The 18,619-nt window shown below is 42.0% G+C and overlaps 1 protein-coding gene across 1 annotated transcript in view; it reads left to right on the top strand.

Moving 5' to 3' along the window:
• The window catches only part of HAS2 (hyaluronan synthase 2), a 32,715-nt gene extending 21,227 nt beyond the window's left edge, over positions 1-11,488 (top strand). Inside the window, exons 3-4 of the mRNA XM_066578465.1 lie at positions 7,281-7,382; positions 9,767-11,488. Coding sequence (XP_066434562.1) covers positions 7,281-7,382; positions 9,767-10,696 — 1,032 coding nt within the window. The 3' untranslated portion in view covers positions 10,697-11,488. The remainder of the gene's footprint in view (positions 1-7,280; positions 7,383-9,766) is intronic.
• Positions 11,489-18,619: the final 7,131 nt, after the last annotated feature.

The raw sequence follows: 18,619 nt of genomic DNA, 5'->3' as shown, positions 1-18,619 counted from the left end.
AGTTAGCCAACAAATCACTTTCAGAATGTTGTAGTGTGTATACATAATTGCCAATAACACCATACATGTGTGTATACCTAATTGCCAGGAAACATACTCAAATGAGGGCTTAATAGTCCCGGATCTTGCAACCAACCACAGGATTCTTTGAATCCATGCCTCTCTATTGTCCCCTACATCATGCCTTCAGCCATCCAAATCTTGCACACACGAATCTGGGACCGGCGCATGCTGTTTTTTTGCACAAGATTTGGATGACTAAGGATGATGTAGGTAAAGTCCTCTGGTGCAAGCACAGAGTCATGACTGACTCCTGTACATCGTGACGTTTTCTTGGCAGACTACTTTTTGCGGGGTGGTTTGCCATTGCCTTCCCAAGTCATCTTTACCCCCCCAGCAAGCTGGGTACTCATTTTACTGACCTCGGATGGAAGGTTGAGGCAACCTTGAGTCGGCTACCTGAACCACACGGGGATTGAGGTTAGGACCTGAACCTTCAGGTTGTGAGCAAGGGCTTAGGACTGCATTTCTGCTGCCCTAACACTCTGCACCACACAAAGGCTAGAGGGGTCTGGTTTGAAAGAATCTTTCAGATGTCTGCAGGTTTGGGCACACATGTCAGACTGTTAGGCCTCCTTCCCACGAGCGTGACGGGCTCCGCAGCGTAATATTCCGCTGTGAAGCCCGTCACGGCGCCCCCCAGAGCCCCTATACTTACCTGCGGGAGATAGCGTGAAATCGCTTCCCCGCCCACCACCGCCGCGTCACCGCTCGTCACCGCTCGTCACCGCCCACCGCTCTCGCGTCACCAGCCGTGTCACGTGACGCGGCCGGACCGCGTCATTTGGCGTCATATGACGCTCGGCGGTGGGCGGGAAAGCGTTTTTTCACGCTATCTCCCGCTGGTTACAGCGGGAGATAGCGTGAATGGACGGCTTCCATTGACTGCAATGGAAGCCGTCAGTGCGTACAGCCCGTCCTCACCCGCAGAAAATAGAGCATGCTGCGGGTGAGGACGGGAGAAATCGCGGTGCGTAATTCCGCGGTGGAATTACGCATCGTGAGCATGGAGCTATTAGGTTCAATAGAACCTAATAGCTGCGTGCAACGCAGCGGATTTTCGCCGCGAATTACGCGGCGGAAATCCGTTCGTGGGAAGGAGGCCTTAAGCCCTCATTATAATTCGTTATGGAAGTTTTACAAAACATGTTTTCTAAAATATGTGGGTATTAATGGCAATTATAGATTCTAGGGATGACTTAAAGTGAGGACCTGTCATGTTCTGATATCAGCAGGGCTGTCACTTTAGCTCAGGAGCCATGGCCCGCAGTGTCCAGTGATGACTTACTTTTGTTTATACTCCCCGCCACACACACACACACACACCGCTCCCTCATATGGACTCTTGGACTCTTCTAAGACCCCATTTACACTGATGGATGATCACTCAAAAATCGCTCAAACGACAGTTTGAGTGACAGTTTTGAGCGATCATCTTTGCATAGTCTATGGCAGCTAATTAACTACTAAAGAGCTAGGCAGGCAGAGCGGGACACCGCCACTATCTCTCGGCGAACAATACAGCTGTTTTGCATAAGCAAATAGCTGCATTGTTCTCCGTGCTTACAGCTCGCGTCCTGCTGTGAACTACTAGTGGGACACAAGCTGAAAGAATCTTATCAGCGCTGCCGACTGTGATAACAGCCTGCACCGCTGATAAAAGTTTATCGCTCAATTCTAGAAAACTAGAATTGAGAGAGGAACGAATCATGCACGAAAATTGCACGATGTCCGTGCATTTAGACACAATGGTTATTGCTTTTAAGAAATGACTTTGAGCGATAATCATTTGGTCTAAATGTGCCTTTAGATTTGGCTTGGTGCTGTGAATGTGTTAAGTGGATACTCTGTACTACTCACTGTCAATCAAGTCTGACATGATCCATTGACAGTAAGCAGTTGGGACCACGCACTTGACACATGCAGGGCACTGGGAGCCAAATCTAAGATTAGCCCATACGTGGGAGTGGGGTTGAGTATAAACAAAAGAAATACAAAGTTGGACCCAGTGGGGATAGAACTGTAAAGCTATGCAGCTAGCTAGTCCACACTGTAATGAGGATATGACAGGTCCTCGTTAATAGGTGAAAAAAAGGTGACAGGTTCCCTTGAGTTGGACAAAATTGCCCCTAGTTGTCATAACCAGGTAAGCTACCAGATGCCCAACTGCAAAGGGCCCTTTTTGGTATTGAGCAAGTCAAAACAGTTGAAACTTTTTCTAAAAGTTCAGTTCATCTCAGCCAAACCTATTAAAATTATCTTCTGATTCCGCTCCTTCTTAATAACTAGATGTGCTATGTAAATAAATGTGATTATTATGAAGAAGGAATCCATACAAACTCCATGCAGACCTCCTCATCTTCCTCCTCCTTCCTTCGTGGTTAGCACTGTTGTCTTGCAGCGCTGGGGTCCTAGGTTCAAATCTGACCAAGGACAACATCTGCATGGAGTTTGTATGTTCTCTCTGTATTTGAATCATAGAATGGTGGAGTTGGAAGGATCCTCCAGGGTCATCGGGTCCATTTGCATGGGTTTCTTCATAATAATAATCACCTTTATATAGCACATACATTTATTAAGAAGGAGCAGCAGAGGAAGAATGTTTATGGCTCTTTGACTGTGTTATACACCGGTTTTTAGGGGTATTGGTGAAATTCCTGTTTAGTTCAAACCAATTTGGACCGAACCAAACGTTTTGGGGAAGTTCAGTGAACTGGCCAAATGGAACTTTTCATGATTTGACTAAGTGCTAGCCCTGTTCTGTTGAACGGAGTTGAAATTCTAGTGATTTGAAATGTTTTTATATTTTACTATTATTTTTTATTCATTATTATTTAGCATTTTAATATCTCACTTCAATATTTCACCCCTGGCTTATTTTCGGTCACGAGTCTAAACCTCGCGCTTCAGTTATAGAAATTATACCGAAAATATTTAACCACATTTGCAACAAAGCTGTCCTTTATAAGAGAAAAAAACCCTCACAAAGATGAAACACATGTAGGGAATGTTTTCCTGCGCTACATATGGCCAACACTCTTCTCTTTTAACTCCACGATACCTGAAGTTTGGCAGCATCTTGTAATGAAAGTAGAGGTCAAGTAGCTTTAACTCCATAAACCCCAGACTGTAGAGCGTCTGCAGCCATGAAGAGTCGGATATACGGTAGATTTGTCAGTTGTTGGCAAAGGTGAGACAGAAAATGTTTTCTCTTGAGAAAGTCGTTAGTCCTGAATCCCTCGACATGTATCACCTTCCAAATCCATTTGACTGTCTCTTAGCTATGAGTCAGGCGGGTTCTCTTATCCCCTAGGATACCGTTGTATAGGGAGGGTCTCCTTGCCCCGGCACACAGAGTACATCTGGCAAAAGTTTTTCAGTGTTTGACGTTGGATATGTGAGTTTTCTAATCCCCAAAACAGTCTAGTGGCGTTTTGCCAGGAAAACTAAGTTCTGAATGTAAGGCAGGTTTTATTTGATTACGCTTTTTATTTTCTGCCTCAGCAGCTGATCATCTCATGAGTAGTCTTGTGGGAGGATGACTTTTGGCGAAAAAAAATTCAGGGCTTATCCATTTAAAGTTATGGGATACAAATAAAGAAAGCCCATGAGGTGTGCTGGGAGCTAAATCGTCTGGAAATATTTATATCAAGCCATAGACGTAGTTCTTAGAGGTCAGCTGAATGTTCTGATGCTTTTCAATCTCAAATAATGAATAAAGCAACTTTGCAAATAGTTTCGGTGAAATGTTTCCTACAGTTTAGTGTATACAGCTTCCATGCCGAGCAATGAATTTCACTGGGTTACAGATCATAAACAATTTTTCATGGTCTGTTGGCCACGAAGGGGGTTGTGGAATGATAGTCTCGACGTGTAGATGGACTGGCTGCGCTGTCTGTCTGTCCAACAGGTTGATGTTTATGTTTTTGTGGTTTGTTATTTCTTTAGCTGTCACTGATTTTGTTCTCTTGTTCCATATGTGTATTTTACCCTGGTGTTTGTGGAACTCTGTCTGTCCAATTCCATCACCTCGGTCATTATTTAAGTCTGCTTCTGGGTCTGGTTGTTGCTGATTATTTTCTCAGTCTTTGCGGAGAGAGGACATGTTCATGGGGTTTAAGAGTTCTGATGTAAAGCTAAGTTGAGCTTTTGTTTGTTCATTAGTGTTTTACTTCTTTTAGTTGCTAGAGTTAGTGGCTGAGATACGAGAGGTGGGGCCCCCTTTATCGAGGCGATAACCTCACTTTTGTTCTTGTCTGAGTAGTCAGGTTGTCCCGTACTCCTTTTAATTAGATAAAATTATATTTTACTTCATTTCGCAGTCTTCTCACTGTGTGAACATAACCTTATGTCCGTCCTGGGTGTGGTGCGTCATTCGCTCAGAGCGAACGTGACACAATTTTTGGGTAGTCCTTTATCTCATTTTATTTCTTTGCATCTGCCCTCTTCTAGTGTTAGTAAAGTAAGGGTGGCCATACACACTATTGTAAAAGGGGAAAACACCACTGTCTATGGGGGCAGAGGGCTAATCAAATCTGGCAACAGAAAATAGGAATAATAGTATCTGGATCGTAGGCACGACCCATATAGGAACCTGTCAGTAGCTGCAGTCTCTTTGGATGGGAACTTCTATAGTAGATCTAACACAAGAGAACAAAAATAGCCCTGCACTGAAACATGCCTCCTGTTGCACTGGCGATTTTTTTTCCCCGCAATTTTTGAACATCAGTGCTGCTTTTTCTCTCTAAAACATTGCTGCCATTTGTGATTTTCTCACACTTTTTTTGTGTGATTTTGATACGTTTTCATAGCGTCAATAAGACTTTCTAATGTTAAAAACACAACACATCGCATGAAAATCGCAAGTTCGTGCTTTGTAAAGCGATAAAAAGGAGGCTCCATGGGGAAATATGGGAGATTAAAAACAATGCAAAACACAGATTTTTTTTTCTTGCAACATTACAGGAGTAAAAATATTGCAAATGTGAAGGAAACCATGGAAAATCATTGGTTTCATAATTCTTCGTTTTCACTCACTCTTGCATCGCACGCCAATCGCGTGATTTTATCGCCAATATCTTGGCCACTCTGGCAAGCAGTGTCCTAAATACTTGCTTTTCCTCTTTTGTGTTGGAAACACACTAGATAGCTATCTGACAGTGTCTTGCCCCACACCCCCATACACATACATGTTCGGTTCGGGTGAGCATGGATGTGTTTAGAATGTAGTGAGGGGCGAAAGTCGCTGCCTGTCACCGTGGCTTATCTCCCAAAATGCAAATGATCATTCTGCTGAAATCATACTGCTCCAGGTTTGTCTTTCCCAACTTCTGCCAGCAGAAAAGAGTTGGGAGACCCCTAAAGCTGGCCATACATTTAAGATATTGATTGTCTGTGGATTCATTCGTATGAACAATCCCACCAGCAGTACTGCACATGAAAATGGGCAATCAGGAAGTCAGTTTTATAAAAAAACATGATTCCAAAGGGTTGAACAGTATGGCAAATGGTTGGACTAGATCCGACAGATCATGGCATACACTTGTAATTTTAGCCTCAGTCTGCCATCAGCCATAGCGAATGATCATTTGAGTCAATTTTTCAAGTGACTGTTGCTCGAAATGGCCAAAATTGGCCATTTCAGATGACCATTCTCATGTGTATGGCCAAGTTTAGTTACCAAGAAGAGGGAACAGAGAGAGTGAAGTAACATTTGAGTGCAGGATCAGGCTATTTTATAGTCAGGAAGGGTATGGTTTTGTGGCATCCGAGCTTGAGATGCGCTGTTGAGGAGAAGACCACAGGGATGTTCTTTGGATAGTTGCCACGGGTGGCTCTATGATCTCCCCCTCTGGCAATGGCAGCAAAAGCCTAGCTTGGTCATGTGCAGGTGCAAAGAGTAAAATGAACAAAATGCAAATGATGGCAACAGATATCCACGGTATTGTCACGTGACGCCAGTACCTCTTTTCCAGTAGTTAGTCACTTGTCGGTAAATAACACACAAAGTCCACACAAAGTTAACTTTCAAAACCGGAGGTACACGGTTTCCTTTACAAACGATATTCAACTCCAAGGATACAGCAAGATGACAGTTTAGACACAACACTTCTCACAGGCTTTCTTCGTGACTTGTTTCACCTGCACACACTCACACACATTCTCTTAGGAGGTACTTTCCTTCCCGTTACTAGGTGTCCTCTGCCCAAGTTACCTGAAGTGACAGTCCCCCGGGATACTCTCCTGATGTGACGTTCCTCTCGCTACTCCTGTCTCTTGCCCTTCAGTTGTCCAGTTGTAAATCTCTGCTGGCACTCTTTCAAGCTATTGTCTCTTATTGTAGTCCTGTGGTTTGTATGTCTCACCAGAATATGAGTTGTTCGCACGGCTCTGCGGGGGCAGAAGCATAAAATCTGTAACAGGGCCCCCACTAGCTATTTGTAATATCATTGCGACGGGTCAGTATGCAGCAAAGGGGACTATGGTCCAGGGCCAATGTTCGACTGCTACCTCTGTACCCCATATAGATACTCCCTGCTGATTGGTTGTAAAATGTAACAAATGTATTAGCAAATTGAGTGTGTTTTTTGTGGATGGCTCATTTCTTCTCTGTCTCTGGTTTGACTGAGTTTATTTATTACAATTCAATATTCTGTTCATTTCAGCCAAGTGCCGAACAGCTGCAAATATTCTATTTGCTGAGCAGTGAGACAGCAATAAAAATAATACAATAAGAGCCTGTTGCTGAAAGCGGTGTTATCCCATCAGAGAAACGAAACATAGAGACCAATGTTAAAGTTTGTTTTTTGTGTTCATCTTCCATTCTAACATGAGATGTTCCCACAATGCGCACCACCTGTGGCGTCCAAGTGTCTGTGTCATGTATATAGCTGGACTGGAATTGCGCTTTAATTATACTATACTTCAAGTCCGTTTAAGTGAGACAGAGCCAAAATATATACAAAAATCTTTAGCAAAATTAGCAAAAAGAAAAAAATAGCTCATTCCACAACTTTTTGGGAGTTTGAAAAAAACGTGAAACAAAACCGGATAAATAAATAATAATGAAATTAAAAAATGAATGAAAAAACTGAATTTTCAAACATCTAAAAAAATGTTCTGATTTATATGCGTAACATTCCATATTTTAATTTTTTACTTTTCTAAATGATTAGATGTAGTTTTTATCTCTACTTACATACTTTTTTTTTTAAAATTAGGTATGCGATTCTGATACAGTCCTTGACCCGGCTTCATCTGTCGAGATGGTTAAAGTTTTGGAAGAAGACATCATGGTGGGAGGAGTAGGTGGAGATGTGCAGGTAAATTGATATTGCGCTTATGTTATAAAAAAAGAATTGCAAGAGGTGTTATGGCTCATATAGTTGTGTATATGTACACATATAATGGATCCTAGTATATAGAACATACATGGAACTAAGCTTTCTTGACCTGGGACAAAAATTCAGTTTGTTGATTTTGTCTTATATCTATGGATGCATTCACATCTGCACCTTGCTTCTAGTCTGATTCCCATTGCTTGGTTGCATCCTTGGAGCAGAACAACAAGAATACTGGAAGTGCCGCTCTAGTATTTGCCTTAAGCTGGCACCAGCCGAGCCCCAAAGAGGCGTAACCTGAGGTTTTTGGGCCCTAATGCAAAATCTGTAACAGGGCCCACAACTATAATGCTTTATTCATAGTACTGGGCTCCCTAAATAGAGAACAAAGGTCTGATGGGCCCCCTTATGCTCCTGGGCCCAGGTGCAACCACATCCCCTGCATCCCCTATAGTTACACCCCTGCTATTGACTATAATTGGGTCTGATCAGCCACCAGTATTCTGTCCAGCATTTTTTTCCATAGCACAGCATGCTGTACTCTTTTGTCTCGGATTTTCTGCTGGAGCTACACTAGAGATCTGGCAAGAACAAAGCTATGTAGGGTTGATGAGGCATTTGTCCCATGTGCTAGGTGTCAGGAGAGGTTACAGCAAATCATATTGCCTTAAACCAGGATATTTACATACAATTCTAGGGCAGTGAACTGAAACTTTGCTCCAGGTAGACTAAAGCCTTACCATGACTTTGCTTATGGTTCCCAACCCTACACACATGCCTCACTAACCGCTTAGCTATGCCACTGTATGGCCTAACTGTTTGCCACAGGGCATTATTCATAAGCAGCTAGCAAGGCATGTGTGCAGAGTTGGAAACCATAAGCCATAAGACATTCATCAAACTTTGGGGACAAGTTAAAGTGACCCTCTGGTTTCAGGACGAAATTCTGTCTCAGTACTAGAGGGGGTAGAGTGTATATTGCCTGCAGTTGTTCTTCTCTGCCACCTCTCCAATCTGCCAGTTCTAGGTCTCATTTTCAGCTGTCCAAGATGGCTGGAGAAATTTTCTACCTACCTATTGCACACTGTACACTGCCCCCTGATTGGTAAGTGAGCAACTCTAGCCTATCAGAGAGCAGGTATAGTGCATTGATAGTCTAACACTTTGGCGGATTAGGTAGTCTGAAGGTTGTATCAACCATCTCGGATGGCCAAAAATCGGACCAAGAATTGATGGCTCAAAGGGATAGTAGAGAAGAACAATTGCAGGTAACAGACTCCAGTAGTCTCTGATACCAGGACAGAATTTTGTCCTAAAACCAGAGGGTCATTTTAAGTTTGATGGCTAAGAATAACAGGCTAGGTATAGCCCAAGCAAGGGGCATAACTGTGAGGCATACAAATGTTGAATTAGTATCCAGATGCTTTTGCCAAAAGATGAGCCAAATTACCCAAAAGTGGACACTCATGCTGTAAATGGCATATAATAGTCGTAAAGCTCAAAGTTTAACTTCACGACCACTTCTAAATAAATTCCAGGTCATTGGGTGTCATATTTTCAGACCTAAATAATATCTGCGTTGTATAGATTTACCAAACAAAAAGTTGAGAGCTGTCTATTGCCTCTGGAGATGTCTGACTGTAACCCCAGCCAGACTGTGTAGCCTGTCATTTCCAGGAGTTCCTTGCTGGTTTTGGCTAGATCTATCCCTTTGAAAGCAATACTTCTTGTAGTCACTTGGATGACATGGGGCTTGCTGAAATTCTAATTTATGCTTATCCTGAGGACTGGCAGGAAGTGCAGCCCTGCTAGACAAGCGGTTGGGCTTTTACAATTAAAATAAAATATGACCAATGGAGAAGAAACACTTGGATGTTCCTTTTGATGTTTGTCTCACTGGTCTATTGTTCCTTTATCTCATACATATAATTTAGTCTGATGTCGTTTTCCACCAGAGTCATTATTTCTGTATTAACTCCCATCCGTGTATTTAGATAGGATACTGATGTATAATGTCTTTGTGTATTTTTAGATTTGTATTAGTGTCATTTGCTAATCATACCTTACATTCATGTTAAACTCATAGTTTTTGAATCATGGATGCAAGTCAAACAACTCTATCCAAGACCGAAAAATCAATTATATAAAGGCTGTTTTAGGGTTAGAAAAGCATGGTAATTTTCTTACAGACCATTTCAATACAACTAGCTGCAATGCTACTCACAAATTGTGGACAGGTGTGCAATTGTTTTTAGAGAAAAGTAGCCATGCTTTTTGAACCCTGGACAATCCCTTTAACAAGATGAAGAAGATATTTCTTGTCTGGTTTTCCCATAAATTAATACTTTGTCTTTTTTTCCCTGCAGATTTTGAATAAATATGACTCATGGATCTCCTTTCTCAGCAGTGTGAGATACTGGATGGCCTTCAACATCGAAAGAGCTTGCCAGTCCTACTTTGGTTGTGTTCAGTGCATTAGTGGACCTCTTGGGATGTACAGAAACTCACTGTTACATGAATTCTTAGAAGATTGGTACAATCAGGAATTTATGGGTTCCCAGTGTAGCTTTGGAGACGACAGGCATCTAACCAACCGAGTTTTGAGTCTTGGGTATGCAACCAAATACACAGCACGATCCAAATGCCTTACTGAAACCCCTATTGAGTATCTAAGGTGGCTTAATCAGCAGACACGTTGGAGCAAATCCTACTTCCGTGAATGGTTATATAATGCCATGTGGTTCCACAAACATCACCTATGGATGACCTACGAAGCTGTGATTACCGGATTCTTCCCATTTTTCTTAATTGCCACTGTAATCCAATTATTCTACCGAGGACGCATATGGAACATCTTACTCTTTTTGTTGACAGTACAATTTGTTGGCCTTATCAAGTCTTCTTTCGCCAGCGCTCTCCGGGGGAATATTGTTATGGTTTTCATGTCACTCTACTCAGTGCTTTATATGTCAAGTTTACTACCCGCCAAGATGTTTGCCATCGCGACCATCAACAAGGCAGGTTGGGGCACATCCGGAAGGAAGACTGTTGTTGTCAACTTTATAGGATTGATTCCTATAACCGTTTGGTTTACAATACTTTTAGGTGGTGTCATTTACACCATATGGAAGGAAACTAAAAAGCCATTTGCAGAATCTGAACAGACAGTTCTCATAATTGGTGCAATACTATACGCATGCTACTGGGTGATGCTATTGACTTTGTACGTGGCTTTAATCACGAAATGTGGAAGACGGAAGAAAGAACAGCAATACGACTTGGTACTTGATGTATGATGATATTCAATTACTTTTGAAGTATGCAAAACATACAAGAAATTATCGAAAAGCCTTAAGAGACTTTTTATTATTTCTCTAGGAGTATTAGGGACATGAATTCATGTCTTTAAGGGAATTGCAATACTGCTGCTGGGACTTGAACAAACACTATTTGTGGCTCATTTTCACTTAATCCAATGCCAAATAGTTGAACACTTTCGAGAAAATGAAACACAACTTTGAACCAGGTCTCTCCTCGTTTTGGGGCAGGGCTAATTTTGTGCACTTTTAAATTGTGCATATGCCTGACAGTGTTATGTTCTATATACCTCACTGGTCATGCTTATGTCTGGGTGGTCAAGGTGGAGTTGGAAAGATTTCTAGGCCTCATCCACTATAGGATCTTTTCTATTTTTTTCCTCTGGAAAAGTTCCTAGTAAGTGGGCCAATCGGCTCTAGCAATATATTACAACTTTATTTATAAACTTTTTTTTATTTTAGTGATGGCTGTTTGGTCATCCATTATAAATTCCAGATGTGCTTTAAATAAAAGCATAATGGCTATGCTGTATTTTTATATTATTGTATTAATTATGTTTTTTTTATTTGTATGCCATCGTTTAAAGTTTTTACATATTTTATATTTTACATATCCGATAAATCATTTGGTTCTCTATTCTTTTTTTGAAATGTGGACTTTTTTTGTGCTTTTTTTTGTTTGTTTGTTTGTTTTACTGATACTGGCCAAAATGTGAAACTTTATAACAGTTCATATTGTTCACCAAGAAAAGAATAAAATAATTATTTGTACATCTATGTCTGAATGTATTTATGATATCCATTGCAACCACAGATACAATTTCTTCTGTTTTAGTGACTTTTTTTAATGGAAATTTTTTGAAACTTTAGGAAATTTGTATTAATGCCCAAGACAAATGTTTTTGCTATTAAATTTTCTATCTAATTTCAGTAACTTGTATAAATCTCGTTCATTCCTAGCGGGTTCTGTTCACATTGGGTTATATTGATTTAGACTGGCGTTTCATATACGGGTCTAAATAATATCTCTGGGGGCACAACTCTTAATATATTTGTCGCATCTTGCAGAACGTCTGTGCACCAGACTGAATTCTAGGCCAGATATGAGTTAACCCCTTTAGTGGCACACCTGAAAAATCTCCTAAAAATCAAATGTGCTGAAGACTACCTAAACCTGCCACTGAAGGGGTTAATATAGGCTTCAGCTATAATTTACATCAGTTTGGCATAAATCATAGTAAATCTGGTGAACCTGTGAGGTGAAATCCTTTTTTTTGCTCAGATGTACCCACTTTCAAAAAAGTGGCTGAAGCACACCTAAAGAGGTTATAAGTAGAGATGAGCGAGCATACTCGCTAAGGACAATTGCTCGATCAAGCATTGTCCTTAGCGAGTACCTGCCCACTCGGAAGAAAAGATGCAGCTGCCAACGGCAGGTGGGGAGGAACAGAGGGGAGATCTCTCTCTCCCTCTCTCCCCCCCCCCCCCCCCGCTCCCCCCTGCTCACTGCCGCAACTCACCTCTCACCCGCGCCGGCACCCGAATCTTTTCTTCCAAGCGGGGAGATACTCGCTAAGGACAATGCTCGATCGAGCTAATATTTATCTCTCCCAGCTCTCCACAAGTCCCCTATTGGAAGCTCCGAGTCTCACTTGTGACGTATTGTTAATGGGCTGCAGTAGCCTGTGTATCAATTGTCACTGGCTGCTGCAGCCACAGAGCTCAGCAAAAGAGTGCCAGGTCACAGGGGACCTGTTTAAAACATAAGTTTATCATGGAAAATCCTTAAAATTAAATGTGTCATATTTATTAAAAGTACAGACTAAATGTGTAGCGCTGATGTAAGACAAGTGAATGCCATGCAGTTGTTTATGATATCCACTGAGGTTTGCATTACAAAATAGTATGTTCATCGGCGGAGCTTTTTTATGAGACTTCTAACAAATTTCATATTTTACATATAGGGTTCAGTCAGACAAGCTTTTTTTTTTTCACGAATGTATACGTCTGTGAAAACGAACTGCAAAACGCATGTATAAAAACAAAAGCGGCAGACATGTTTTCTATTCGCACTTGTTGTGCGGTCACACAAAGCTAAAATTCGCACATATGGTGCGGCTCCATTGAAAGCAATGGGACAGGATTGCTATCCCCATGCTTTGGCTATGACAGCTGCAGCAAGGAAGTCTTTGGATGTGAAACCCCTAGATGCTGTCACATCCAGGGGTTTCATTTTGCTTTCAATGGGGCTGACGGCAGCAGCGCAGGCCCCATTGAAAACATAGGGAGAAGATCGCGCTCCTCTGCCACAGCTGTGACAACTGTGGCAGGGGATTCCTTCATCCCCACAGGGAGTCCCCTCATCACTGAACACTCATTGGTCAAAGCGCTCAGCCAATCAGAGGCAGCGCTTTTATGAACCAGGGATTTTTCAATTCCTGGCCAAAGGAACATGAAGAAGGAAGAAGAGCCAGGGACCCAGGGAGAAGACATGTCAGATGTATTATTATTTTTTTCCTGTAGCTAGGGCTTATTTAAGTGCTTTGACAGTAGGATTTCCTACTGTCTAAGTTCCATCAATTCGCACTAATACTGCGTCCTATTTTTTCCCAGATCAAATTTTAAACGCATGTAAAAACAAGACATGGGACGGCTTTCATTTGGAAAGCATTAGTTCTAATTGGTTAAACTCACCACCCTCATCCACAAAGCCCTCCACAGCACCGCACCACCACACATTGCTTCTCTCATCTCAATCCACTACCCAGTCCGCACCCTCTGCTCTGCTAACGAAATCAGACTGAGTGCCCCTTTAATTCGAATCTCTAAATCCCGCCTCCAAGACTTCTCCAGAGCAGCATCAGTCCTCTGGAACGCGCTACCAAAGCAATCCGGGCAATCACTGACACACTAAACTTCAGAGATGCTCTAAAAATGCACCTCTTCAAGAAAGGATACCATATCCCCTAAACTAAACCCTCTGTACTCTCCCTGATAACATGCTCCCTGTCCTACCGACTGCAATTCCTGCTAGCCGAAATCAACCGGCACCTGCAGTCATACCATACCACATCTCCAGCCCCTTTACCTTCTGTATCACCCCATTATCTGTAGTATCTAAGCTCGTTGGAGCAGGACCCGCACCCCTATTGTCTCCATCAATTGATTACTTCATGTAACCGTGGTCTTGATTTTATTTCCCCTGTCTTGTAAGCGCTCCAGAATATGTTAAATAAAGATTATATTATTAAAATAGATCTGTTCCAAAAAGCGGGCCTATACATGCGTTTAAAATTTGCTCGTCTAACTGAGCCCATAAAAAGATTTTTTTCTGAGAAGAAATTGGTAAAAAAAAAAAAAAGAAAAACTTTAAAACAGGCGAGACATTCTTGCAAAGCATACTAACTGTTGATTGTGCCAGTCAGGGTTAAACGAGACTAACTTGAAGAACAGGCACTTGTCCCTTTTCATTGTATTGCCGGGCATCATGAGCCTTGTTGCAGCTGGGTCTCATCCTGGTCCCACTGATGGATGTCCCTGTCCTCTGGAGGGCAGTCTGAGCCTGATACTAGTATAGAGATGTTACAGTGGCTTGATGAGTTTTGCAGAGCAGGTTTTTACCTTAATAAGGACTTGCAAAGAAAAATATGCCTGTCTTCCCAGCATCAACATTGACTTACTTTTGATCTCTTCACTCCAGTGACATGTGAATGGTGTCATTTGAAAAACTTTAAATACTTTTATAGTTTGCAAACTTTCCAGTTCAAATCCTAGCTTTAATCAATTTTAGACTGGTTTCACACGTAGCACTTTTTGCAGCAATTTTTTAAACAATTTTTTAGCCACAGCTAAAAAGGAATGAGAAATGTAAAGGAAGGACTTAGACTTCTCCTTCCTGCTTGGTCCACTTTGTGCAACGCCCCCACCCCCCCACACCCACTGCAGATTAAAAACAAAAAGTATATAAAACTAACCTAAAGTTGCTTGAAGGGGTTAAATACATGGCTGGATCACTGGGCATTTACATAACTCAAAGTCATCAGTAACATTTGGATGTTCCTTAAAGGGATTGCCCAGTTGTAAACTTTAGATGGCCTATTCTTTAGATTAGTCATCAATAGTAGATCAGCAGGGGTTCATCCCCCATAATCCCTGTCAATCAGTTGTTTGTCTTCCAATGAGTCTATGCACTAATCTGATTTGTGCAGGAATCCGACAGCTCCGTTCCCACTGCTGTGGCAAGGCTTAGTGTTTCAGGCAAAAGTCCCAGTCACTTCAATGACTGCAATACCAAGCCTGGCTACTGCAGTAGAAACAACAAAGCTGTCTGCTTCCTTCAAAAATCAGCTCAATGCACAAATGCACTACTGGCCCAGAGAACAGCTGATCTTCGGGGCAGGATAGGTCCTGGTGAAGTGTCCTCTGTTGTAAGACGCCATAACTTCATAAATAGGCCTCTTAATACATGTTTGGCGTCTCCAGCTAACCTGTGCACCATAAAAATGTAATATACACAAGCTTCAAGCTCGCCTCCAGTTTCTCGTGTAAATCATAGTAAATTGGTTCGGCAGCAAGTAATCCCGTCCCTTTAGATTTTAAGAAAAGTGGTGAGGGTGGCAGAAAAAGGCCAAAAAAAATCACAAATTTTTGCTCACTTATGGCTTGGGCAAAACATTCGCAACTTTTTTATGTCAAAATACCCACATTATGTTATATCTAGTGCAGAGCCTCAGAGAGTAGAGCATGACTCGGAGATTATCTCCCTTGCATCCTTTAAATCCATGTGTGGAGATGAGCGAGCATACTCGCTAAGGGCAATTGCTCAATCGAGCATTGCCCTTAGCGAGTACCTGCCCGCTCAGGTGCAAAGATTCGGCGGCGGGCGGGGAGTGGCGAGGGAGAGTGGGGAGGAACAGAGGGGAGATCTCTCTCTCCCTCTCTTCCCCCCCCCCCCCCGCTCCCCCCTGCTCATGGCCGCAACTCACCTGTCACCTGCGCCGGCAGCCAAACCCTTTCTTCCGAGCGGGGAGATACTCGCTAAGGGCAATGCTCGATCAAGTAATTGTCCTTAGCGAGTATGCTTGCTCATCTCTAACCATGTGATATGCAATGGTGCTTTGAACACTATACTAAGCGTACCCCAATATATACATTTTGCCCGGAGTTTTTCTTTCCTTGAAACATACTGTGCTAAAGCAAGGCCATGGCTTCTTACATACTTAGGTGTTTCGACAAGGATTTGACCAACATTGACTAATTTCCCCCATCAGGTGTGTATGCTCATTTTAACACATTGCCATTACTCACTGACATTGACCCATTGTTTATCAATCAAAACAGTCAAATAAGATGACTGCAGTAGACTTACATAGAACATCTATAGCAGCTATTATCCATGGTGCAACTAATGTAACTAATGCACGATGAACAACTATAGTTAAATGTTCCGTTTCTGATTTCTCATAGAGCTAGTCATGTTGAAACTAGTTACATTAATGTTATTCTTCTTAACTGTTTTATCCTTCTTGACTTTCTTATTTCCTGCCTTGGCATGTATGGCCTGGGGATAGTGTGGGCACTGGACCTGTGCCGCTCCGTTGGCAGCCATAACTCCTTAGGTGCAACCATCATTATGCATTGTTGCATCCAAGTGAACAGGCAAACAAAGGGGTATTCCCGCAATGCTATGACAAGGTACTGGTAGGTTGACATGGTAGCCAACGGAATAACTAAAAAGCCTTATACACGAGGCAATTGTTGTAAAAAAGAAATGTTCGGAAGAATATTCATTCCTAACGCTTGTCCAGCGTAAACATGACACACGATCAAACCCCAAACCAGAATCTGTTCATTTGTCATTGATCATATCTCATGTAGACATAAAAATGAGCATTTGTTGGCAGCACATCCTCTCATACAAACAAGGGATGTGCTGCTAACAATAATGGAAACCAATGTGCACGCAAAGATTCGTAAGTTGTGAATGATCTGCCCGGTGTTAGACCACATGCATGCAAATGGATTTGCATTGTGGAATTCGCGGTTGGCATCTACACCGCACTTCCGAAGCAAATATCATTCATAGCATGCTATGGAAAATCGCTTCTTCCTGCACACTCGCGGAACCGAATTGTGATTTCCTTGAGCGGAGATAAAATCACACCATGCTCTGTTTTTGTGTGGCAGCTGCACGGACGGCTTTTATTGAAGTCAATGGAAGCCGTCAGACCTGCGGCCCATCAGTAATTGACAATGCGGAGGATAGGTCACGGGTACCCGTGTCATCGCCTAGCGATGGCGCGGAAAAAAGAAACATTAAAAAAAACCTGTACCGCGCATGTCTGACAGCGGCTATCTACAGTGCAGAGAAAGAAGATAAATGACAGGTACACAGGGTTGCCGGGCACAGGGTCGGATTCCACTGCGGGCTCCCAAATGCCGAATCCGAACTCTTCATGTGCAGGCGGCCTAAAAGGTCCTTAAACTACCACTAATTAATTCACCACATTGTCAACCCTTGTTATGAGTTAATCTGTTTGTATTTAATTAATCTGGCCATAACACTAAAGCCCTAATTACACGAGACAACTGTCGGGCAAACGATACCCGACACCCATCCCTACATGTACTCATTCCCGTGCTGTTGCACAGGTCAAAGTATCGTTGGTTCAGGGCCCAATAGACTGCCTGTCAGTGCAATAGCAGGATTGCAGTGTATTATATAAGCAATGATCACATATTCAAAAAGTTAATGGGGTTGTCCAAGTAGTTTTCTTTCTATTAAAACCCCGTTCCCCATGAAGTAACATAACTTACTTGCATATACTTACCTCTCCCCACTCCCTGCATTTTCTTTGCAGCTGCTCAGTCCTCCACTTCAGTTGTTTGTTCACAGGCTGCAGCAGCCAATGACAGAACTCAGTGCTCTATCACTGAACTCTGTCATTGGCTACAACAGGCTGTGACATTTCGTAAACAGGCTGGGGCAGCCTATGAAGAAGACATTAGAGGGAAGACCCAGAGTGGGACACTAGCAGGAAGACTATATGCTAGTTAATTATGTTACTTCACAGGAAATGGAGTTTTAACACAAAAAAATGATAAAAGTTATTGAAAAAACCTCCAAAATAAATATAACAGAACAGTTCATGTATAAATACAGTTTAAGGCCTCGTTCACGGGAGCGTCACTTTGACGCGATGTAGGTGCGTCAAAAAATCGGGTCTAAAAGAACCAATGGTTTTTTTATGGGTTCCTTCAGGCGAACTATGTCGATGGAAAAATAAAAAAGTTCTTGCGCTCAGAAGATGCAGCAGAAAATAGTTTTAAAAAATTAAATGTCTTTGGGAAAAAAAAAACAAGTACTGCAGCAAAAAAAACTATACAAGTTTGGTATCGTAGCAATCATACTGACCCACAGAATAAAGTTATCATGTCATTTTTTGTTGCAGTTTGTGTGCCGTAGGAACAAAACAAACTGAAAGATGGTGGAATGTCGTTTTTTTTTTCATTTTCCTCTACTTAGAATTTTGTAAACGTTTTTCAGTACATTATATGGTACTTTAAATAGCACCATTGAAAAATACAACTCGTCCTGCAGAAAAAATAGCCCTCGTGTAGCGACGTCGATGGATAAATAAAGGAATTATGATTCTTTAAACGGGGGGAGGAAAAAAAAAGGAGGGGGCGGGGAAAGGGCTGCGTCATTAAGGGATTAAATAATGTACTAACTTCCTTCTCTGGGTCATGATGAGGCAGGAATACCACATGTGTAATTATGTTTTTAATTTTATACAAAGTAAAGGGAGAAAAGTGTTTTATTTTTATTATTTTTTTAATAATTTTTTTACTTTTTCTTTTTTTTACATTTTTGTCCCTTTAGGGGACTTCCACAGAGACCCA

Source organism: Eleutherodactylus coqui, chromosome 9 (assembly GCF_035609145.1).
Source record: "Eleutherodactylus coqui strain aEleCoq1 chromosome 9, aEleCoq1.hap1, whole genome shotgun sequence".
Lineage (NCBI taxonomy): Eukaryota > Metazoa > Chordata > Amphibia > Anura > Eleutherodactylidae > Eleutherodactylus > Eleutherodactylus coqui.
The sequence above is the reverse complement of the archived record's forward strand: the minus strand, read 5'-3'. Positions and strand labels throughout refer to the sequence as shown.